This window comes from Copidosoma floridanum, unplaced genomic scaffold (genome assembly GCF_036245765.1).
Source record: "Copidosoma floridanum isolate Cflo_tuat_1 unplaced genomic scaffold, Cflo_Japanese_pri ptg000020l, whole genome shotgun sequence".
Lineage (NCBI taxonomy): Eukaryota > Metazoa > Arthropoda > Insecta > Hymenoptera > Encyrtidae > Copidosoma > Copidosoma floridanum.
Genome location: NW_028321897.1, coordinates 30462338 through 30488936, shown reverse-complemented (window position 1 = coordinate 30488936; position 26599 = coordinate 30462338). Strand labels below are relative to the sequence as shown.

General features: G+C 32.0%; 1 protein-coding gene across 1 annotated transcript in view; it reads left to right on the top strand.

The window, feature by feature from the left end:
• LOC106643749 (PAX3- and PAX7-binding protein 1) overlaps nucleotides 1–26599 on the top strand; it is a 316808-nt gene that overhangs the window by 180163 nt on the left and 110046 nt on the right. The window contains exon 12 of the mRNA XM_089593866.1: nucleotides 23856–24055. Coding sequence (XP_089449992.1) covers nucleotides 23856–24055 — 200 coding nt within the window. The remainder of the gene's footprint in view (nucleotides 1–23855; nucleotides 24056–26599) is intronic.

The following is a 26599-nucleotide window of genomic DNA, read 5'->3' as shown; positions in this document are numbered from 1 at the left end:
ATTCATTAACATGCTTCTTTAAATGGTGCTTATTGTTTTTTTTAAAGAGTAATAATCGAATAAATAATAAACAAATAAATAGTTAGAGACTCAACCACGCTTAAAATTTTAGGTGTCTCTTTAAAAAAATGTACTTCTAGTTACTTCTAGTATATGGTCTTATTTCTCTTTTTATTTAGTAAAATTTTTGATGAGCTTTTTTTCAAAGATAGTCAACAAAAAGAAAAAGGAAAACTTTTTCATTTTTGAATCAACTTTTAATACTGGAAATATAGGGTTGGTGCAGGGAAGTAAAGCTTTCCTAGTTTATTTATACTAGTAGAGCTCCTTTCCCCTGCGAGCTCTGCATGCCAACCCCCCACTACTTTTACTTGAACGAAAAGTATTTTCATTAAATGTATAAAAGAGAAACATACATTAGATTAAAATTCCAAATTTTTTAAACTGACGATTTTTAGTGACTAACCTTAAGAAAATGCGTAGCTGAAGTAAATAGTTCATTCCTTCTCGTTAACTCTACAGCGCTACACCACACTGCCAAAGCGCATATGTGGAGAAAAAAATTTTTTTTCACGTTTCTTTACTATCAAACCAGCAAAGTTCTGCACTCTAGCTGAGTACGCTATTTACTCTGCTATGAGCGACTCCTATTATAGATGAACCTCTTTCTTCTTGTTTTAGTGTAGTTCGTGACTCATCTCTTATTCTGATGTTTATTTACTGTTGATTAATTATTAAGGTTCGACTATCCGATGTATCGGTTAATGATTGATAAACTTTTTCTTTATATAATTAAATAGTGTTTTTTCTGAGCTCAGAAACAAACGTTTTTCATTCCTACCTGATTCTTCGACGTATAAGTGTTTGAAATTAATAATGTTTGAATAATTAATGATAAAACCTGATTCTGCTTTGCACTACTCTAATTTTGATACTTTAAATATTTAAATAATAAAATACTGTGATAAGATTGGTTTTTCAAAATTTTTTATAATGAATTTTCTTATAACATGTTGTAATGGGGTGCGCAGTGGGAAAATGATTACGGGACCAGGACGTGTCCTCAAGTCCTGCCAAATTTTATTTCGATCGGGTGCTTTAGGCCCGAAAACCCTTGACGACACTCTTAGTCGTATACACAGGTCAGCCTACCTATGATCCTACCTGCGTTGTTGTATCGACGCCTCGGACGAAAAGAAGGTCAGTTCAGATTTTTCCATTTAAAATAACATTAAAAAATCTAAACTGGACTTGTTTTCGTCCGAGGCGTCGGTCTATAACACCATGTGCCTCGGGATTCAAGAATTTCTCCCGCAAGGGCACGTACATAGAAAGACCTTTTTCGTTGAAAATCCCTGACAACGATTTCTTATATCAAGTAATAAACTAACTAGATTGTATTAATGTCAGACCAGTAACCTTTCACGCTAGTCTAGTAATTGAAATTTCTAGCCCTACTTTAGTCACGACAAAATTCATACTAAGTATGCGTATTCAGTAGTTGTGGTAGGTGTTTTTCGCCTACCAACGGTACGGTAGCTTCGAAAAATCAGTGGCATGCGCAGAGAGTGAGCAGTACGTTAAATTCGCCGACTACTATACATAGTGTGTGTGTGTGTGTGTGTGTGTGTGTGTGTGTGTGTGGGTGGATGTGTGTGCGTGTTCAACTTATATATAAGCCTAGAGTACTAGGTTATTGATGCAAATCATGTGCGTGTTACCCGATTTATAAATCCCGTGGCCCCATTCCTTTGCATGTTATTGAGTTTCCAGAATTTCATCACCTTTTAAGTATACACGGAAAGACCTTTTTTGTTGAAAGTCCCCTACCACAAGCAGTTATGAGTTTTTCAGTACATGGTAAGGATATTACCCGTACTACGACCTTGAGTCAGAATTATGTCAGTGCCTGGTAGGTGTTTTTCGCCTACCAACTTTTTCTTTCAGCAATGCAAATTAGTGTTTGCCCAAAAGAGTCTTTCAGCTCATGTGCTACATTAGTGTAAGTATATATATATATATATATATATATTCACACATGGCAGTATATTATCGTGCGTTATTTCGTTCTTTAATTGCGTGAGGGGTAGTTGATTATGAGCAAACGTCAATTTTTTTCTTTGTTTACTAAACTTGAATTATAAGTCATCGTAATAAGTGGATATAGTCAACACAATCAGGTGTACTAAAAAGTACATACATAATGTTCTAACCTACAAAAGTGTATCAACAAAGCAAAAACGTACATATATATATATATATATATATATGTATATATATATATATATATATATATATATATATATATATATATATATATATATATATATATATTATGTCAAAAAATACAAGATTATGTACGTGGATAAGTAGTAATGCCAAAATAAGATCAAGCGCGGAGGTAAACTACTAGATGAGATCTCTGTCTCTCTTGCACCTTTGTACCCTACACGATGGGCAGACCTCGCCAATTGCAACGGAATATACGCTTATAACGATCTCACAAACTTACTTGATCGAACAAAGTTACAACAGTTGGCGATCGATGTGATATATATCTCGGCTTGGAGGAGGAACTGGTGGGCGTCCCTACCACCCAAACTTCCTGGTCACTACCTGGATTACAAGCCCTGAATCCTCCGGGTACTCGGGTGGCGTCAACCTCGACCGTGTCCCGCTTTTCACCGAAGTTTGCTGGCGCCCCTCACCTCTTCAAGTCACGGATCTCTAAATCGCGCTACACTACCATCTCGCACGGACTCTCAAGCTAGTCTAACTTGACTCGCTTCGCTGTACTCTGCATCGCTCCTCCTTTCCCGCCTTCCCTCCCTAACCCCGTGAACCCATAGTGGCTGCGCCATGACAATGTATACAAAGTCATAATATTAACGCTGAATTTGTTGAAAAAGTTCAAGCTATCATGGATGTTTTGTAATCGTTTAAAAGAAACATTTTTTAATACGAAAATATTATTATAGTGTAAGAATATAGCGTGTCATGTATTATTATTAAAGAGTAGAATGATGTTTAATAGAATAACTGTTAAGTTAATGTGAAAAGACATTTTTGTATGTGTACATGAAAATTTTAAAACTTTAAAATTTCAAGCACATTTTTTAAAAAGGGCTACGCACAATTGGTCATAAGAGAATGCTGGTTTCTATAAGTATAAAACAACATTTTTTAAACTTTGACCTTGAGTTTTATTGATAGTCATAGCAACGTTTGCAGCTATTGAGGATTACTTGAGATATAAAATGAAAGGTTGTGAAGAGATATTCCCAAGGTTAAAAGTTTTTCTGGACGTAAAGACGTTATGTCCAATTTTTTCCTCATTATTCCTCCGTTTACGTTGTATTTCAATGATTTAGGACTTTCCGGTCAAAAATCATTATATAAGACGTCCGATACACTCAAATTTTTAATTAGCATTACTTGTTTCTTATACTTATTTCTTAACTAAGTTTATGAAGTACTAAACCTTCACGAATACTATTTAAAATATCTATTGGAAAATTGATGTAAATATTATTGTCTGGATTATCAACCCCTTTATACGTTGCGTTATCTTTGCCGTAACAGTTTTCAGTTTTTTCAGTTGACTCTGAAATAATTTTTTATTTAAGAAGCTATTAAACTTATTATGTAATGTAAGTATAACACTATTACTTAAACAACTATGTGAACCACCAAATATTGTAGAACATTATTTGATATCCATTCTTCATTATAAGAACTAATACTGATTTGTGATTTTAAAGTTTATAATATTTATAAAAATAATAATTATATAGTTTTTCCTTGGTATATAATTTATTTATCAAAATAAAATTTATATTTCTATTAATTAAAATTTAGATTCTTAGAATACTTTATATAATTTAGTAATTGGAGTATTTTAATTAAGAAAAGAAATATAATCAACAACCAAGTTATGTCTCATCTGATGATTTAATAATTCAGTGATGCCGAAAATAATTTATTTTACAAATAGTATAAATTATGAAGGTTCAGATTCGCGTTTACAATGTTTTAACAAATTTTTATTTTTCTTAACTTAACTTACTTCTATGATCGTTAGTTAACCGCTGCTTGCGCGCACGCAGTCGAAAGATCTTACAAAGTTGACCGCAACGATGATCTTAATCCTACACGAGAGTACTCGTGGCGATGGAAATAATTAGGCTACTGCTTTTAACGTCGGAACCCAAGTCGACAGTCCTTTCTTTTTTGTTCCTCCCTGATTCACTTTTTAGGCGAATTTGCAGTGGCCTGGTTTGCTCGAGCTTTTCTCACACAGCTTAGTCACCGAATTAAGTCTTACATTTGCTTAAAATGCACACTTTTAACACGTAGCTTAATTACCGAACCAAGTCTTACATCCGCTTAAAAGAAGCAACAGAACTCATTCTCCAACCTTTATAGTTACTTTGGAGCACTTGATGAAAGAGAAAAGGCAATGATTGGTATGTGCAAGGAGTTTTTATACTCTTGCATTTAAAGAGGACACGTGAAGTTGGGGATCCGAACGACCAATCAGAGCTTAACCCAATTACTCTTAATTTACATAAGCATGAAAGTGGTGCAACAACTATACCACGAACAATGGTAAAAATCGCTGATCTCTCGGTTCTTGCATTTGGTACAGTTGATGTTGAAACTGTTCACGACATTTGCTGTGGATCATTCTCAGTAATAAATGTTGAAACTGCTGATTGTTTTTATTCTTGCCGACATTTAGTGCAAATTGATTCTTGTAAGATGAGTGCTATATAAGATTATTTGGAAATTGCACGCGTAGTTAGAGTTTTGCGATCGCAGCTCTTTTCAAAGGAAGTAAGTTATATGTCACGAAATTGCAGAAGCAGCTGTACAGCTCAATGTTTAACAGTCGCTGAACATTCGCTTTCTATAAGTTTTTAACGGAGCTGTGTATTTCGAAATAATGAATATTAAGTGTATGACATGGGATGTCACACTAAAATAAAAATACTAAATTATAAATTCCTCCTTTTTTGTAAGATAAAGTCATCTATGTGATGTATAAAAAGCAAAAAGTATTTAAGGCAGTCAAAAAAAATTTTAATATTAGTGTAACAGAAGCGTATTTGATTGTTGAAAAGGTTTTTAAAGTGTTTATCTCTCTACATTTTATCAGAATGTGTGAAAATGACGTTAGAACAGTTATTACCAAAATTGAACACAAAATTGAAAACAGCAACAGAAGTGAGTCTAGATTTCTTTGAAAAAATAATAATTCGTTAAATAAAGTCCTTAAACTTAGAAAAATAGATTGAAAACGAAGAACAAAAGTAAGTTGACCTTATGGAGACTTTGTCGCAACATCTCACAGTAGCAAACGGAGAAAAATACGAGACGTATGGAAAGAATCTAGTACCTATGAGCTTTCTTATGCAACAGAAATAAAATATTGTGCATAAGAAAAATCTGATACCGGGAAAGTTTTGAAAGAAGTAACAAGTCGTCCTACAAAAGCCAAAAAGTATCGTTAATTTGTTAAATTAATTGAAAATCATTACATACTTAGGTCTAATAGAACATTTTCTTTGTTTATTGAAGCGTAATTATCTCACCACACATATGAATAGTTGCGAAGTTTTTATTTAAAGAAAAAAAGTTTTCATCATACAAGCAAGTAAGCAGAGCAAAAAAATTGTTATCCCCAATCTGGTATCTCGGAGACTAAATCGGAACCATACCATATGGTTCTTGCTGGAAAAGATGTGATTGTCAAGTTTCATAATACTTCTTATATGATTGATAGAACAATTTGTAATGAATCAGCCAATAATAGAGAAAACCTGAGACTTTGATCAATTATTCCTTCATGCTTAAATGAGATGTTTTGAGTAGTTTGGTAAATTTAAACTTTCGTAATAACAAAACCTATGATTTGTTCAAGTATACTACTTTTTACTCTTGTTGATGTTGTTACTGTCTGACTTTATATAGAGTATTTCTGAAATATTTCGTTTGTTATAGTTTGTTTCTTTGTCAAGTAATTTTAAATTATCCCAATTTCACTCATGGTTGTGTATAATTTAGTGTTCAGTTTAGTGACAGCTTCAAAGAAGAATCAGGATTCATTGTCGATAAATCCTACCCAGGATATGGTAGTACAAACGATGGGAAGACAGTTAAACGTATTTTTTAAGATAGCAAGATTTCTTCAAATATTACTGGCCTGTACCAAAAACCTAATTAACCAATTTTATACTATGTTACAAACGATTTCGTGTGATAGAGATATAAATATTGAAAATTTTTAAATGTAAAATTTACAAACAGGGAAAAAATTTGTTGAATTTTACAACTGATAGCTTATTTGTTTTTATGTATTAAACAAATGTAGAAGGATGCATTAAAATCGTGTATCAAATACTTTAAAGGATTTTGAAAAGATTTTTTTCATAAATTTTCACGAAGAAAAACAATGAAGGACATATTTTGTGAAAGTAGATATTCTTATTTATTAATTTACAACTGTAAAAACTAGCTCACTGACTACGTTATGTTCACCATATTAATAATCTGTGGGGTGGTTAACAAGGGTCAAAAAGGTCTAATTTTTGTACATTTAATATAAAATTTGTAGTTAGTAACCCTAGAAACCTTGAAAGTTCTATGCAAGTTGGTTATGTAAAGAAAACAGCCGTATATGATGTCAAGGGTTGATCAATAAGGGGTGAAGGGAATACATTTTTGTATACTTGACATTAAATGTTTTAATAGTGAACCTTAAAATCTTCGAGTATACAATATGCAGTAAATTTTCGAATTTTAATCCGCTTTTCGGCGATCGGTCGCACCGTGCGGCACTTGGAGCAACTCGTCGAAGCTGGCTCGGAGTATTCTTTATTCGAGCTTGAGACAATCTGTTGCCATGAGGATCCATTAGTGGAAGTTTCTAGTTTTCATCATCTAGATACTGGGTAACGTGAGAGGAAGTCAGCTAGATTATTTTTCTGACTCGGATAATGCTTGATGATGAGGTTGTATTCCTGAAGTATGACAAACCATTGCTTTAATTTGTCTTGGATCACCTTATCACAATGATATCATCAATGGGAACAAGACAGAAGTTTCGAAGATAACCTGTGAGAACCCCCTAACTCATGAGCCGCTAGAAAGTATATAGAGCCCTTTTTCAGCACAAAAACAATAACTAGGGATTTATAGAAACTGCTGGAGTGAGTAGCAAAGGCAATATGTTTAATTGAGTCCAGAGCCATAACAATCTGCTAGTAGCTATTTTTGAGGTCGAGTTTATAAAAGCAAACTATAACGCCAGTTTCCTTTACCACGTGAGGTATGTGGCGTACATGCTGTTAAGGATTCTCGGTGATTCAGCTTAATTGACCATAGTATACATAGAAGCGCATAACACCATCCTTTTTGGCTGTAAGACAATTGGAGAGCTGTAATGTTAGAATGATGGCTAATGATGCCTCCTGCTAGTGTATCTTGGACCTGTTCTTCGATGAGCTCCCTACGTTTGTATGAACCAAGGTATGGAGCTAAACGGACGGGTGTGTAAGGCTTGACTTAAATATCATGTTGAATGTTGCTTATCTAACATAGATTTCTAGTTAGTGGACTGAAAACTTTAGCACGCTTCTGCAAAAGCTTGGAAAGATAGCGTGAAATTTCTGAGAGCCCGTAATGGACTTGATCTAGGGCCAGTGATGCCTACTAAGCCTCTGGTGATGGACATGACATGAACTTAATCGTTACCCACTGCATATCTCCTAAGTAAAGTACTCCTTGTGTTAAATCTAGGAAAGATTTACCGATATACAGAGGCGTTAAGTTCAATACAATTCAGTGTGGTAGATTTGATGATGTGGAAAACCTGAATAGAAACTCTAAGGTAATCTAAGGTAGACACAGCTGATAGATTTTATTGTTGCGTTTAAGCAGGCCAAGTTGTGCTACTGTGTGTTGGCTGTAATTTTGTTTTGATCAGAAAGAAGCAACAGATGTACGAAATCGTCTATTGACGCTTGGTCGACAAGCACTGCTAGCTCTCGAACCAAGCTTGACCCCAATTTTTTGCAGTGGTTGGTGGGGCGTGCTACTGACGTTTATTGTTGATGTTCCTCTGAAGCGTCCGTTGTGGCTTCTCCCGACTTTTTGGTCTCATTTTCAGGATCCAAAATAGACAGTCTTCTTCATCTTTTAATAAAAAATGTGCAAAGTTTGAAGAATTATTATAAAGTTATTTATTTCCTTAAAAAAATTTATTTTGAATTTGTTAAAAAGTTAGTTTATAATAATTGCTTTGCAAGTCATGCAGTAATTTACTCTTATTAATTTTGTAAAACTCATAAAAATACTTGCAAAAAATTTAGGTGGTATTTGTCAAAACAAAGGTGTTCATCATGTTTATACAAACAAAAAACGTGAAAATGTGCATATAGGCTCACTGTTTGGAGATGCATGGTAACGGTATGTCAAAAGTATGTCTGTAACGAGGAAATACGTCCTTTTCAGCTTTTGACTATTACTATAAGTATATATATATATATATATATAATGCAGCTGAGCGGAGCGAAAGTGAGCAGTAAGTATTTTTTAAATATTTGTATCATATTCGATTACACTGATATGGTTTTATCTTATATGACAATAATAGATAATTTAATCCTTTTCGGATTTTTACTTTTGCACGTCATAATGGCCAATAACTGTAGCCTAAGCTCCCAAGGTTCTTTATGAATATGTACAACTTCCAAATATATGGGGTTACGTTGGTTCGTTAGCCGAGGTAGCTAATGCTCCCTTTTACATTTATCATTCTTTAGTCCTTGATTAGACTCCTATATTTTTTTTCTTCATACAATGCAACAGTCTCGTGTTTTTACAAAATCACTTTTTTAACTCTTTAAAAACGTATTGCATTTTCAGAAGAGCACTAAGGTTATCTAAACGTATTTACTATTATGAATACGTTGATTGTCAATACGTCATTAAATAAACATTGTTTACTGTTTATTGTTGACAACACATGGTTTTTCACATCCGTACCAATTAATTAACTTTCAGTACTTATTTAAATAAAACATCTCATACGCTTTTTTGAAAAAGAAAGTAAATAGAAGATCTTATGTAGGTAGTTTAATTTATTTACCCTTTGAGAAAACTTCGTGTTAGTTGAAAAAAATTTCTTGTTTGCATGTGTACGTATTATGCATTCATATAATAATAATTTATAACTTGAGATTCTGTCGGCCAAAGGATCTTTCTCGTCAGTTTACAACCCTTACAACGCTTTTTAAAATTTTTGAATGATTCATAACATTAAGGCAACATTACGTTTGTTTGAGTTCATGGTAAGACCTCAAAATGGTCGAAATAAAATTTCAAGGCATTGCAGTATGAAGTTACATAAAATTATTGATGTACAAAAAGTTAATAGACGAATTACTAAATTGTTGCAAAACCGGTATAAGAGCACTTTATCAGCCGCTTAATATCACAACATTTTTTTGTCTAATCTATGTTCTTCGAAAATATACGCTCATCTTGTATGAAAATTTTTAATGTTAGCATAGTTTTAATCATTCTTATGTTTTTGACTATGAACTTGAACAAAGCATGACCTTGTAAAAGCCTAATAAGAACTATTAAGCAAAATTTTGTGACTCTCGTTTTTACTATAGCCCTTACCTCTGAATAAAAGTTGTTTAAATTAAAAATAATAACGTCAGGCCGAGTCATAACAATAATAGGGAAAGCTAGTGGTGTGACAGCCACATGATGCTAAGAAATTAGTAATGTTATTCTTCCTTGTTAATATTTTTCTATTGTTTAAAAACTAGTAAGATACTTGCCTGGTAAAGAGTGTACACTGAGAAAAAGAAATTTCATAAGTAAAACAAAAAAGTACTAAACAGATGAGTTTTTAGTTTAATTGTTTTGTGTCAGTAAAAATTTCAAAACCATAAAAATAAGCGTTTGTGGATAAAAATATGGTGTGCAGAAAAAAATAACAACTTAATTTACGTGAGAAAGAAGCGAAAGGCCCAAAAAAACTCTATTAATTTACTACATTTTTTTCACATTATTTACATTTAAAATTTTTACACTTCGTTTAGTTTTGTGATAAAAAAAAAGTTTTTATCGTATTAACATTTCTGTATTGATTTCGGCACATTTAAAAATCAACAATCATTAATTAGGATCTGAAAAGATAAAAAATATTTTTTAGCTCTGTTCTAAGGCCCTAAATTTTTTATCAGTGCATATTATCAAGACATATCCGTATATTTAATCGTAACCGTAGAGACTAATCTTCTCCTGATCTGTCATTACAACTTTGAATAGTACAGTATAAAATTCTCTTAGTAATATAGCCATAAATTAAACCTTACGTAAATTAAATTCTTTATAAATTTATCTATTAACTGAATCGTAAAAAATAATTTATTTCTGATATAAATAACTATTTCTGAGAGTGTTTTATCAGTATGTTTATTTTCTCTACATTTTGTAGAAAATTCGTCATTCATGACTCGTTGGTCAGAACTTCTGTAAGTAATGGTATCTTTCTCATACAATCTTTTGATTTCAAAGTCTACTATTCCTTCTAAATCCATAGGCGAAATATTTTTATCATTTAAGCTACTCGCAAAAGTTCTTGCATATCTCGCATTTCTGTTACTCCTAACTTATCAGATAAAGTGTTTGCAGTAGTTGTCAATGAATCCACAGTTCGATTGTTTGAGTCAATCTGATTTAAGTTTACCAAAGAATGGGTTTCTACAATCGTAACATTATTTTATTGACGAGTATCAATAAAATCTGTACAAAGAATATGTGTGACAATAAAACAGTGTACATGGAAAGTTGGATTTGGATTGAAACCACTTCTTCCTTGACATCTTGAGTAATTATGCTCTACACTATCTTATTTACAAAGACCACTTGCTGACTTGAAGTTCGGATGGTTTATTTTACTTATTTTTTTTTTTTTCATTAAACAGCTGCAATAAACAGTTGATATTCAAAGACAAACTAATAAAACAAGGCAGCCTACTCACTCACTCGAATTTTTCACGTGTACTTACACGAATTGTGTGTGATGTCAATTTTCTAGACTATTTCACAAAATTTATCAGACATCCTTCAATCTCTGGGCTAAGACTTGACAGTGGCCGCTTTTGCTTTTCAACATTACACAGTCTACAATAATTGCAGGCTAAACTTAATTTCATATAGTCTACGTTATTTGGGTTAAAAAGATTATCATTTAAAAATGCTAAAAATTTCGAACGATTATTTGTATTATCTACTTCATAAGTTTTTACTAAGGCATTATAAGCCATTATAATTTTGCTTTGCATGAAAACATATCCATACGCTCTCAACTAATAAAGCAAACGTTTGATGAGAAGCGGCCAATCAAAAGCAGTAAAAATCTTCTAGCCTTAATGTTCAAATAAAAGATTCATCAATGTTAACATTTAATAATTTATTATAAAGTGTTTGGTTATTTTGACCTTAGTCACGAACAATAATTTTAACAATTGCTCCTATTTTGATTAAGGCTGTCAATATTTCACGGAAGATTACTAGCAGTTGTTCAGTACTAGTTCGATTTTCATTAAACTTGAAACATAGCAGTTGACGCTAAGGATTTTTGGCAATGATACTATCCAAACGAAATAATAGGGAATGTTTAGCAATGTTCGAATTTTTAAAACTTCCTTCCAAATCTTTAAGATCTTTTACCTCGTCATATTTGGTAGAAAATTTTTTTCATACTTTTGATGCTCATCTCATCAAATTTTAATGCGCATATCCACTCATTTACTGATAGTTTACTTAACTCTTGCTTGATTTTACTTAAAACACTCTCATTTAAGCTGGGTTTAACATCCCATTGGGTTATTCAATCCTTACAATAGATAGTCCTGCCAACCTAATCCCTAATGTTATTAACTGATTGTAGCTAGCAGCTAAATGACACTTATTTAATTTTCATAAATTTTTTTCATCAAGTGTGACCTTTTGTCTATTTTTTCGCTTGAATTTCTTTGCTATGAAAGTTTTCTGTGATTCACTAAAATCTGTATTGTTTATAAAATTGTGTAGATCTGTAGCTTGTTTTAATTTTTTAACGCATACGCGCCGTTTCAGTAGAAAGTTTGGATCTTTAACATTTTTTTGAATTTTTTTCAAAGACTATTTTTTTGCTCATAATTTTATCTGACGGTCTTGAGACCGCGTGTACTGTACACACTTGACTGAATAAAATGTTCTGTTAACATTTTTTTTCTGTTAGTCCTTATTTTTATTTTGCTTAGACGTAGGATTTTTTGAGGTTCAACTTCATTGGGCTTTACATCATTTATACTTCTACTGACATTATCAACAATTTCATAATTCAATCATACCTCATTTAATTCACTTTCATGAACTTTTAACAATACATCTTTTTAGAAGAGTATAATAAATCATATGAGTGTTTTGTCACATCAATGATTCGTTATTTTCAAGAACATTGTAATGCGCTTCATTTCTATGTTCTGTGGTAGTCTCAACCGGTACGCTATTATTATCTGTGATTTCTTGCTGCCTTCCAAAATCAATTTCCATTGGTTGCTCTAGTACATTGGCTTCGATTGATTTTTCTTGAAGTTGCGTTTCTTACAGTTCTTTGTTTGCTGCAGAATTTGTTATATATACTAGCGTGGTTTGTTTAGATGTTTGTCAAATAATAATCTGAGGTTCAGCTGATCACCAATCAATTACAACAGTGGTAGTACGCAAGCAAATATTTCCATCGATACTTTGTATGAAATCATCCTTTGCAAAATAATTTGCATACAAACCAGCAGATCATATTAAAGATACCGCCCCCGATGTAAAAAATTGTTGTTGCCTACGTATGCAAATGATATTTTAAGTAACTCTCTAATAAAACACAAATAGAGTGTGTTAAAAACCCGCCGTCAATTTATTTTTAAAAAGTTCTCTCTGTATATACTTTTTTAGTTTTCATGTTCAAGATCATTAATTCGGAACACACAAAGTTTTTTTTTTATTTTAACAGGTAATTTATAGATAATAATTATATGAGTTAAATATTTGATAAAGGTAATGTCGAAGAAAGTAAAAATAGAAAGAGCTGAAACCTTTTCGAATGCCAAGGTGGTAGTGGCGAAAGAGAAGGAATGGAGAGTGCTAAACCAGTGAGACGTCAAAATATGCAACTTTGAAAAAAATTTTTGAATTCATATATAAACGAGATTGTAAAAACAACGTAGTAACATTATTGTGAAATAACTTGGAAAATGTTTATAAATTTTTTAAGCTTGTTAATACCTTTTTTTAGCTGTAATCACAACAAACGTGAATTTCTTTTATCTCGGCTTGTAAACAACCTAGATTAATTTTTTTTAAGTTGTTCTTTTTGTGACGATTGTATACTTATTATTTAGAATAATTATACACAAAATTGGTTGAAATATTGAAAAATGTTTACGGTAAAAAATTTTTTTTGTTTTGTACAAAATTAGTTTTTTTTCACTATCATGTACGTTACACTAAATAAAACATGTTTACCGTAGTTAAACAACGACAATTACTTTTGCAATTCAATCTCAAAGACTTACTTACAAAAATCAATTTAGAAAAAACTAAACAATGCATAGCAATATTTGGAAGCACCATTTTTTTTTAAATTTGACGTGTGCGACGGTTTACCTTGTAGTGATTGTAACAATAGAAAAATCAACGTCAATCGAATTTACCTAAAAAAAGTAGAAAAGAAAGTATAAAAAAAAAAAATCAAATAAAAATTTGCTTTTAATGATTTTTTACCTTATAAAACAGACTATGTTCCATTGTTGGTGCGTACTTTTGGCAATAATCCTGTCAGTACTTATAATGTCTGGTTGTTTTTTAACAACGCTTATAAACGAGCACAGCTAATAAGGTAGCCGTTAAACGTGTATGAGCATATCCCAAATTTCAAAATAGTCTCTCAAAATTTTTTCCTACAGTATTTCTAAAACAATTGTGAATTTCAAATTTTACATAATCGTTTGAGTCAATGGAAATAGAGGTTTAACTGTGTGATAAGTAATTCAAATGTAGATACTTAGTAATTACTGTAGTAAGAGAAATACAAATAAATTTTTTGGACTGTGAACCCGGACGTGCAGTTCAACGAAGGTTTGAATTGGAAAATTTTCATTTGGCAACCAACTTTACTTAATTTTAAAATTTAAACTTATGAATAAATATTACAGATTTAGCTGCTGAGAAATATTTGCCGCACGGTCCTTTTGTAGTGGTTAGCTATTTGGTGTCGATGTAAGAATACATATAACAATTAGCTTAATTTATGAAACGTATTCTTCACAAGATTAGAGCATGTAATTATAGAATTGATAACTAAATTGATTATTATTTTCTTAGAACATATGCTACAGAAGTTACAAATTTTTTTGAAGCACATTAAATAATCAGTGTTAATTCGTCAGTTCTTGCTATTTTGTATTATTGGTTTTTTTACAGCATTCAAAATGAAAAAATTTGTCATCTTTTTTATTGCAAAGCACTTTAATTATAGTTAACAAGATCTAAAACTTTTACTATAAATACTCTAGTACAATATCTGTTTGTTATTCGTGTTGGCAATAATTGATTTTTTTATAAATTTTTAAAGTCAATCCTAGTGACGTTAAAAATTAAAACTTTTATGTTAACAAAAGTCGTAGACTACTAGGATTTACAATTTTTTTGAAAGACGTGTACATACATGAAATTAAATTTTAATACTTGCAAGTGTCCTATTCCTTTATTAGTTCTATGAATTAGCTCAAACGAAGAAATAAAAGTATGAATTAATTTTTTTTTATTTATATGAAATTTAATTATTAAAAATTTACCAGAGTGGTATAATTTGTCTAAGATGCTATATCAAACACATACAAAAATATTTAAATTGTAGTTTGGACTATATTTTTTAAAGTAATTTAGTCAATTTTAAGAACAAAAGATCTGCTGCACAGCTTATGTTTATTACTATCAGAAAAAGTTAGGAATCGTTCAAATTTTGACACAAAAGTACTGTTTACTCTAGATAATAATACCAACTTCTTTTGACGTGTTGCATTAGTTGGATCCATAATACAGCGATCTGGCTATATGTTTGTTGTATTGAACTTAGTGATGTGCAATGTTTTTCATGATGTTTTTATAGAATTCAGGATGTGCTAGCAAAAATACAGATTTTTTAAAATTACGTTCACGACCTTTTTTTTGTAATCATGATTTTATTTCTGGCTTATGTAAGAGTGCCTTTTTAATTGAAATGTACAAATGACTTTGATTCTAAGTGTAGTTTAACGGATAATTTTTTTCATGGTATTGAAACAAACGTTTCAAATACGACATGACAAAGTATAAAAAGATACGTTTTTAGTAAACATATGGAGTAACTACTTTAAACCTTTACTAAATTTTTTCAATTAGGAGCACACTAGAAATCTTGACATTTTAAAAAAAATTTCTGAAAAGTTAACTCTGTGCAAAATTTCAAGTCATTAGTTGCTATGCTCTAAAACTTAAAGCGTACCGAAGATATGAATTTTTTAATAAACTATCTGAAATTTAGTGTTTTTGTCACTTTTTTTTGCTTTTATGTTTTCCACTGAAGTAATCAAAGCCGTCTAATACCTGTTGTATGAATTTTTATACACAATAATGTCAATAAAATGGAAATACACAGAGAAGATAGGAAGAAAATAGGGATCTTATCAAATATTGAGTCGGGGACAGAAAAAAAGTTTCTGGGATTTGCTTTTGTATTACATGGTACTGCATGAGTTCAATGTCTTATTAGCTTCTGAGAATATGTATGGGTCACTTTACTGAAATAGACTGAAGTCTACTGAAATTTCAGCTTATTTTGGTCATGCAAAAGGCGAAAAAAATCATTGAACAGTTCAAAATCCATTTAAAGTGTTTGCCCACTTAACATTCTGCTTTTTGTAGAATGAACCATATACGTTACATTTTACTCGTTGAAACCATACAGACAACCATTGTGTGCACCTGAAAACAACAGAAAATAAGAGAGTAATAAGTTCTTGTAATAAAAATACCCATTCCACTCAGCTCACGCAAAAATATGGAGCCTATAAATGGAACATTGTATTAAAAAACTGAATATAGTTCAGTTTAGAAAATACAGGAATTTATTCACTTTCTTACATCAAGACGATGTTTAAGAAACTTCTTTTCCCGCCCTCTAGCCTATCAAGCCTTTAATAGTGCGACCAGATACTAAATCTGAGTTTTTTTTAAATCAGTAAAATCCCTAAAATACATCGATATTATTTGCATACTATTGAAATTTCAACTCAGTGCTCAAGACGTTCGATGCTGAAGTGGGTTGAATTGGGCGTTTAGCGGTGATGAGAATTTTTTTGATATCATTTTTACAAACGCATACGTGTTGAAATGAACTACGTCTATTCTAATGTCAAATGCTGTCAACTAACGGATGAAATAAAATTGAGGTTATACATTCCATGGTTTTGAAACCCATTTTCCATTAATTCTATGAGACTTATTTTTTCAAACTAACTTCTTAGTAAATATGATTAGATAAAAATTAATCGGTGTGTTGAATCTACGAGTTGTGACTATCGTTTTGATAAGTGACATTACAATGTCTGTAGAGCTTATCACCAGAAAGCTTTAATTTAGTGCAGCCCCTACATTGACAGACGTCGTATGGTCTTGTTGCTGATTTTACTTCAATGCTGGAAAACCGTGAAGACCGTGTAGCACACAAGCATAAAATAGCCAAGCAAACATATCGATGGTAAGAAAGCGTAACCTCTTACTCAAAAAGCTTTGTTTATATTGTCCTTGCACTTGTATCGTTCTATCATTTGCACAATTATCACTTCAATCACGTGTAAAGAAAATAGCTACCACAACAGCAAATTTAAACTTGCTGATATAACCTCTGACCAAAAAAATTTCTTTCCGCGAAGCGAAAATTTTAGAGGAAATTTTCGCTTCGTGGAACGAAAATCCCTTCTCTCAGTGCAGGATTGATGAAAAATCGTATACAATGCACGGGAGGAAACAAAGAATCCCTCAGATCGCATGCTTATCGCTGTCAATTTTCTGCCGTCAATTGCCTGCGATCTGAGACATTCTTTATTTTTCCTTCCTAGGTGAGTAATATACTATTTTCACTTCCTTACAGCTTATTATTTGACCAAAGCTGTATGGATTCCAAACAAAATTTTTTTTCACTCAAATTTTTTCATTCCAAGAAGTATCAACAACACTATGGTGCTTGACTCAGTGAATCTCGGGCAAAGTCAGAACGAAGAGCTGCTTGTTAACATCTCCAATTTTTCTTTATTCTTTCCTTTCCCTCAATGTAAGCCGAAGTATCTTTGTTTGATCATGTTGTCATTCTTACAAACTTCCTCTAGACTCTCTAGTTTGTTTTATACCCTCCTTTCCTCATTCTTAAATTTCAAGTACGTTAAAGCAATCTTTATTCATTGAGAGCCTTTCACTGAAGCTACAGAACTTTCGCTATTTTCATCGTCTTCATGCCACATTAATTGTTTTTTTTTAAACCTGCAAGTTACTGTGGTAACTTGCCATCAGTTGATTACATCTATGTGATCAGTAAATGTTCATTGGAGTCTAAAAACCGTAGCTTCTTCATTTGTCTAGTGCTTTATTCTGATGTTTCTTGAATGTTTATTTCTTGTTTTCTATTTCTTTCTTTTACCTTATGCATATTATGATATTTCAATTTTTTTTTCATTTACAGTTATTTTAGCCTTTTTACCTACTTATTAGGATCCTTTATTATAACTCATAATTTCTCAGTAGTTCCTGAATTTAATACTACAATGTCCGCAATTTTTCGATTATAATTTTTCTCCTTTTTATTATCGCATCTGGACCCTCATTTTTATCTTTTAAACTGGATTCGTATCGTTCATGTAACTTTAAAAGAATGAGGTGTTCAATGGATATCCTTGTCTGACTCCATTTTCTGTTTAAAGTTATTTTCGAGCCATTTATCTTTATTTACATCACAAATTGTTGTTGTTAAGTCGCCAAAAATTAAATAATTCACCCTTTTTATTCATTAGAACTAGAAGATTATAAATGTTGATTGGAGAAGGGCCAAACAAACGATGAGTTATAAAAACTTCAAATCAAAGACAATGGACAAATGGAAAATTAATAAAAAGATAAATTTATAACATATTACGACTAATATCAACAAGTTATACTTGGTACTATTTACGTGAGTGTACCAAGCCTGACTTCATTTCTTTTCATCGTACAGTTTTTTCTTCAGTGTAATTTAACTGACACAATATGAAAAATAATGAGTTCTTATTTCGTAGAGTCAGCCTAGTGGACAAAATTCTTTGTTCTTTAAAAAAAGCTGATTTTCTCTATGCAAATCAATTTTTCTCGCTCTGTAAATCTATATTAAATTTGATAATAGCTGTTTCTTTATGAGTAATGGTTCCACTGGTTAATCAATTAGGATTGATATTTGTTCTTTGGTTCATTTTACTTTTTATATTATAAATTTTTTATTTTCTATTTAGACGTACTTGATTGAGTGATTTAAGTGGAGCGCTCAGAACACCTTAATTAATGAAATCCAATATGACTCAGTAGTTCGTACTTAGTTTTTAATTGTTAGATCCCTTCACAGTTTCGAATTTTTTTTTTATCTCCAGCTTATATCAGAAAAGTTCGTCGACCTTTCATCATTTTTTTTTTTCAGTCTTATCAAATGTATTGATTAAAAATGTAAATTCTTATCTAAGATAGAAAAGATTCCTTTGAAATTTTTTTAGTACCTACTATCCTATTTAAGTAAGTAATTGATTTCGTAACCTAAGCATTGCCTCTTTTCTTTTTTCCCTTAACTTATTCTATCATTTTCCTTTGCAGAAGTCTTCCGTTTTCTGAAGTTGTTCGATTACCATGTATTTTCTTCCTTTCTTTTCCTTAATTTTTGCGTTCCTTATTTTTGTTACTAATACGAACGCTCTTTAGGTTCTCATATTCTCTAAGCATTTCCAACGTTTTAAAATTAAAAATCTATAAATTATCATGTCTTGTGTTCTTTCTGTATTTCCATACTGATTAGAATGCGTGTTAAAAAAAATTAAGTGGAGTCATCGAAACTTTTAACTAGTACGAAATGTTAACCTTATATTTTTAAGTCCGAGATTAGTTTAAATAGCTTCGCGAATATTTAATTGTTTTTAAGTATTATAACGTCTTTATCTCCTTCATCGTAGCGTAGCGTCAAGTTTTGGGAGCAGAAACAAGTCACGAGAGGCCAGGTCTGGAAAATATGGTGACTAAGGTAGCATTACTGTATTGTTTTTGATTGAAATCTTGCATACAAGCAACGATGTGTGATTAGAGGTACTATTTAGATGTAGAAGCCAGCATTTGTTTCTCCATAAATCCGAGTGAATTGGACGGATTGATTTGCAAAAATTATGATGCATCAAACCCATACAATCAGAGAAAACTGTGAACAAAACTTTTACAGTCGACCAAACATGGCGCTCTTTCTTTAGTCTTGGCTCACGCAGCAGCTTCACTTGGGATGATTGAGCTTTAGTTTTTACGTCATAACCAGAAGCCCATTATTTGTCACCAGTTATGACCCTCTGGAGCAAATTTATGTTATTGTAGACCGAGTCCAACATCTCCTAACCAATGTTAAACTACTTTATCAAAATTTTTGTCTGTTACCGACGTACTTGTGTGTCCAGCACACTCTTTGCCCTTCACATCTTTTCAGCTCTCTCAGAACATTTTGTACCACTGATATACGTTTTTTCCAGCCAAGGTAGCTTTACCATGTCCTACACTTCACCGTAGAAATGTGGACTTGCAAACTATTTTTTTTCACACAAAATTTAATACTAATAATCGTAACAAAAATGTCTTGAGCTTGTCGTGTTCATAGTATTCATTTCAATAGTTCTTTTTTTACTACGTAAACAAGTAGATAATGCGTGTAATGAGAAATTTTTTGTAACTACGAAGAGAATTTTTGGAATCGCTTCGTTTTATGATCACAATTCATGGAAAGATAGCTTTGAGATATAATCGTGTAAGTTTTTATTTGTTTTTAAATACATAGAAAATTGACCAGATTTTTTCTTCGATTTTTGCAACAAAACGATTATTAATTAGAGAATTTCTTTGGCTGCCCTGAACCTGAAATTATGGCTAGATCAAGTTACTAAATAAATTTTATTCATGATACTAAGAACATTAATGTTAAGGAAAGATTTTTTTTTTTTATTCTGACCCCAAATTTTTATGGAATTTAATTTTGCAACATAAGGATATTTTTTTAACTCTCATATTTTAAGGTTCGGTTGGGCGATTTTGAATGGCTTGATTAAGACCTATTAAATTCTGGAACTATGTAAATTAAGTATGCCGGATTTATTTGCGATAAAAAAATACTAAGGTCAACTATTTAATTTTCATGCAAATTGCTACTGAAATTCACTAATTTAACTAGCAGTCTTATAGGAATTGTCACTCAAACGGCTATAACTCTAAAAGTACTTGATTAACCTAAAAAATTTAAAATGGTACTTGTATAATTTTTCACAAAAAATCTATTAAATTTTGAAAAATATAGGGTCAACCACTTAAATTCAGAGTAAATCGGAAGAAAACTATGAAATATTAATTTGGCTTCTGACTGCCTATGCTCCATAAGTTTGGCAACAGTGCCTATAGTGCATTCATGCGCGAAATTCAAAGGAGTTGGAAAAAAGTAAATAGATAAATGTTCCTGAAGTCATAATAATGATAGTATTCGGAATACTGATTGTTCTGGCCACGCTTAATGAATTTTCCTTTTTGTTTGCCCACAGTCGCATAAAGATTATACATTTTCGCACAACTTTAAAAAAAAGATTTGTTCGAGGCGGATGTATTTTGATGTATGAAACGACAACACGAGCGGGTATAACTATGGCAGCCGCTGAAATATGTGACGTTGACAAGCAGAAATGTACCGTCAATATCAAGTGCCTCGGAACATCTCTCGATTTTTACAATTAACATTTCTCGGTACGTCTGAGGCAATTTCTTGATCTTGCATTTTTATTTTATCAAAATAAGTATATTTATTTAAAAAATTACCGTCAAAAAGCGTTGATTTATTACGGACCCTTATGGCACTCTACCCTAGGTACGGCACCAACCGCCTAAGCCACCTTGAAGTATACTGTGTTGTAACAAATTCTTCTTGATAGTATAAATTTTTTTGTGAATTAAGAAAAAAATTTGTGATAATGTGTTTTTAATAACAGTTATTAACAATTGAGTGTTTACTGCGATTGTTTTAATTTGAACTGTTGTTTTGACTTACAAAAAAATTTTTAATTTTGAAGGATATTTCTTATTGATTTATGCAAGTCAATAATTTTTGCATACATAAACAATAATTAAAAAAAAATATACTTGAGCACCACAACGTGCTATGCTGTACTTCGAACAGAGGGTTGCATGCTTTTAGGTTTCGATACTTGTAAATAAAAGATTTTCTCTTCCGTGTACGAAAATCTAAGAATCTCTACTAATGAATCTGCCCTTCGAATGAATATAAAACCTTTATTCAGGGTTTTCCTCAGGGTATATCATTTTAAAAGGGGCTACTTCCTGTTACCACACTGCAGCCGCTTATTTCTAACACAATTTTGCTTATCAATGCATGAAAAGATACGGAGGGCAATACAGTTTCAAAAAAAATGGATTTAAGTGCTCAATTATCTGTAAACATTGTCAAGACCAATTGTCCAAATATAAACAAGTGGCTAAATTCATGCAAGATACTTCGTCATACATGTGGGGCACCACCAGTTTACGAGGTGCCCGAGATGCTCTTCCTCTCAGGGTGTATCGTTTTAAACGGAGCTACTTCCTGGTGCCCTACATACAAGATGAAGTATTTATTGTGAGTTTAGCTAGTTGTTTTCATTTGTAAGATTTTTGTCTCGACCATATTTGTAGACATTAAACAATCAAATCCTTTTTTTTGCATCTGCATTTTGCTCCGCATGTTTTATTGCATTTACGAGTAAATTGTTTAAAAACTGTATCGAAAATAAGGCTATCAAACAGTTTAAGTACAACATTTAAAAAAAAATATTTTTAATGCATTTACAATTTTTAAACTTACATAAATCAACAAGGAATACGTTGCAACGAGGTATAATGCAGAACATAAGAGTTTTATTTGTTTATGTTGTGAAATTGATTGTCTTAAAAAATCAGGATCCAAATTCTGCTCTTTTACATAAAAATGATTAGTACCCTCAATAAAATCCATTTTTTAAATTTGATCTAGCCATACTGTAAGGTTCAGGGTAGCCAAATGAATTTTGGAATTGATAATCATTTTGTGACATCATTTTTAATGTTAGACAAAAATTGTTGCGCATGATTAAAGATCCTTGTACAATAGCTTGGCCCAGCGGATCCTAAGATCGAGAACCAAAAAAACTGAGATACTCAGTCGAGCCAGAGTTGAATCTAGAATGCCAGAAATCGTGCATCTCCAGACCTTGAAGATGCTGGAGCGATCTCAGCGTTAAGCGCTGTTCAAGCTCGATAATACAGGGGTGACGGTGTAGAAAGAAAAATGCCTATCCAATCTAGATGGTTAGGCTGGTGTTGTATGACGGAAAATTCGTCTGACAACGTTGTCATTGCCGTGCCCCTCTCGCATGGATCATCAATTGCGCTTCTTCTTGTGTGTGCCTATTCAAAACGTGAAATTGTGGCAATTTGTATGGCGTCAAAGATAATGTATGGAACAGTAATAATCCTAAAATAGCAAAATGATGTATATGTATACACAGATGGTACACTGCTCTATATAATGAAAATATTTTATAATATTCGGATTCTCCCATTTTAATCAAGAAATGAAATAGAGTAGGTTACAGTATCTTAACCTAAGGCAATACTATTTATAATATGAATTCTGTTGTGCCTTCGAGAAAAGCTTTCTTTAGTTTCATAAAAAAGTTTTTAAATTGATGGGTGTATTCTGCAACCACCACGAGTCAGTAAATATAAAAGACATGGCATTATTGTGTGGTTGGAGGCTCTACTGTCAATATTTACTGGTGATATGTTCCAAAATCTTGCCAATAGAAAAGTAGATGACGTTGATCTAGTTGCTCTTTTTCGTGATATTTACCTATGTTTTGTCGTCTGCTTTATTTTGTTCATATATACGTTCCGAAAACGTCTCAAAAAAGAGCAAATACATTGACGTTGTCTGTTTTTTTATTGATGAGGTTGCGAAACACATCACTCATAAATATTGACAGTAGCGCCCCCAACTAAGCAACGGTGTCACGTCTCACAGATGTTATTTTCTGGAGGTGATGTGTGAATACACCCACTATCTCCTTAGACGACTTTGTTATTGACAGGAACACGGAACATACCGTTTTTGGTAGAATGATCCGTATGTATAACATGCCTGTTAAGCCATGATGGTAAATAATTTTAGTATAAGTCTAATTTTAGTTACTTAATAGCTGGCTACAATATCAAATGATATTGCTTACAATTTAAATTGTTCAGATTGACTGTCACGTCAATTGCAATGTTTAAAAAATTTATTATTAGTATTGTATTGCACTACTGAAGAAGCGAATATTTATATGTGTACATTTTTTTAAAATTGTTAATATTAAACGTAAGTTTCAAAATAAGCATATTTTTTGGTACATGACAAACTCTTTTGTTCACAGAGGATATTGAAAAGGAGTCTCGAGAAATATTTTCAGATGTTGAGGACGACTTTTCTTCGTTGAAGGGAGTTTTAAGTAAACTAGAAGACTGGAAGAAAGCAGATCCAGAATCATATAATGAAGCATATGTACCTTTATGCATTCCTAAAATAATTTCTCCTCTAGTTTGTCTTCAACTCATTACATGGAACCCTGTCATGGTAAAAAAATATAGTTTTCATTATTTTTTTATGAGCCAAGATATCATGAATTATATTATAAACATTGAAAAAATTTCGCTTATGAAACTGAAAGTGAAATTATGGCAATTAGTTGTAATGCTTAAATCATCGTCAATTAATAACTTCTATCCAGATTAGAGGGAAATGTTCATGGTAAGACACTTTGCAACAGCTGACCTGTATATTCATACACCATAAAAATTAGAAAATTATACTGTCTTACACCCCTTAGCTAACAAATAATCAACATTAAACCTGAATCGTGATGTATGCCATGATCTTTGTGAATGGATTTTGAGCCCATTAAAATCTAAAGTAATTTAAAAATTACTAATTACCATCAATGACATGGAAATCCTTAGTCCAGAATTAAAAATTTAAGTAACACATGAATTTCCTTTCAGTCTAATAAAGTCTCAAGCGTAGTATGACAAAAAGTTTTAATTTTTCTGCATCACTAATAATGTCTATATTTACTGGAATATGATATTGTACCCTCAAACATCTTTTGGTGGTCTTATGTCTTAACTTCAGTCTTTATCTTGAAAAGAAAATTAAAAAATATAATAATAGTGTATTGTACCAAAATAGGTTTAAAATGCTGATTCAGAACTTTAAAAGTGGTCTAAAAAAATGTTTTCCTACGTTAAGAGTTTTTTTTACCTTTGGACATGTACCCCTTTGCACCCTTAGAAAAAAAAGAGTTCGTACCTGGTGCGCATCAGTAAAGTTCCACCCTTCCGCGACCTTAACAAGAATTTTCTTCTCCTATTTCTGGCATGTCTTCTTTTGTCACTCTGACAGCCATCCACTTTTATCTCAGGAATAAGCTTCTGGTTCTCCCAGACCTTTTATCTCCGTAAAAACGGTGGGTTAAGTGTCTCTGTTGTAGCTCCAAAGCCCCTATTTCAGTTGTCTACCGTATACGTCAGTTGGCATTAACTAGTATTTGGTGAACGTTCTCTACGAAATACCTTGTTACAGTATTCGCATAAGTAAATGTAAATTTGTGTATTTATTTGTCTAAATGACAGTTTTTTATAACTGGAGATGAATCAATGATTCACTGGCCGTTGTCAAGATACCAGTATGTAAATTAATACATCTTATTTATTTTTTATGCTTATATTTCTAAACTTCATGATTTCTTAATCGCAATAAAAAATTTAAGTATTGCTGAAAATTATTACTCGTCTTTGTCAGTTTGAAAAAAAAAAAATTTCCAGTATTTCTTAAGAACCTAGTTTATGGAATTTATAAATTTCGACAGATTTTTGGTTCCTAAAGTTACGGAGGTATTTTAAAGTAGATATCTTCAAAGTTAATGCTAAATTACTAAAATCAAAATTGTTTGGTATGAAATAAAATATTTCAGACTAGCTTACTTCTTCCTGGATAAATGTAAATCCCTTATAACTGTTCTTTCTCTCTCTCTCTCTCTCTCTCTCTCTCTCTCTCTCTGTTTCTTATAATTTAACTCCACTTGCGCAAAGCATTTAACAAAAACATTTCTTAGCATACACATTTATATTAAATTTGATAAACAATTTTTTTAACGCACGTATCAATTGTTTTGATCAGTTCTTATTTTTATTGTACCTGTTATTTATTATTTACCCATGATTAGGCTTGATCACGAAGGACCGTCTCTATTTAGATAGCTTATACATAGATTTCCCGTTCGATAAATAAGCATTCTCCTATGTAAATTTTAACCATTCTTCGTTTCTATGTCCCTAATAGTCCTTGTAACTGTATTTTCTGTCTTTTGCCCTTGGTAGGAAAAATAGAATTTGCCACATAAATGCCATGGCTCTGCAGCTACCTTACGTCCCTGGGACCCTGCTTCGCAGGTCCCTCGTGCCGCAAAATAGCCCTGGAGATGACGGCTCTTATGCGACGAAAACTACTATTCTATATTTTCTTACCATGGGCCCAAAGTGCAAGTGCAGCTTTGCGCCATCGGGTCACACTTTGCGCCCTAGTAATTACTTTGGGCCCACGAGTAGAAAAGTTTTTTGCGCCTCATGAGCCCAAAGTAATTTACTGGGCGCAAAGTGTGCCCACGGGCGCGAAATTTCACTTTGCGCCCTCGGTAAGGAAAACATTATACGCAACTCGGGCACCAACCTACAACAAGCGCGCCCTTCAGGCGCTCATGTTTGTACTTAGTGCCCTAGTGACGTAATGTACCATTTTTCACTGATTAAAATCGTCTCTTGTATTGTTATGATACTTATTTTGGTCTAGTATCATACAACCTAGTATCTGCGTTCATAATAAAAACACAATTTTCCCTTAGCTTGCATATGTGATAGCTTTTTTTTACTCTTTCTCTCTTACTGATTTGTCATAATACTACGTAGAATTTTGCTATAAAATTTTTAGCTGTAAATTATTAAAATTTTCTTCGTTTTAAGATATTCTTGTAAGTACATATCCTTATCACTTACCAAGTACGGAACTTTACGCATGGTGTTTTCAATAATGATGTCTGTCTATTTTCCTGCTTGTTCTTGCCTC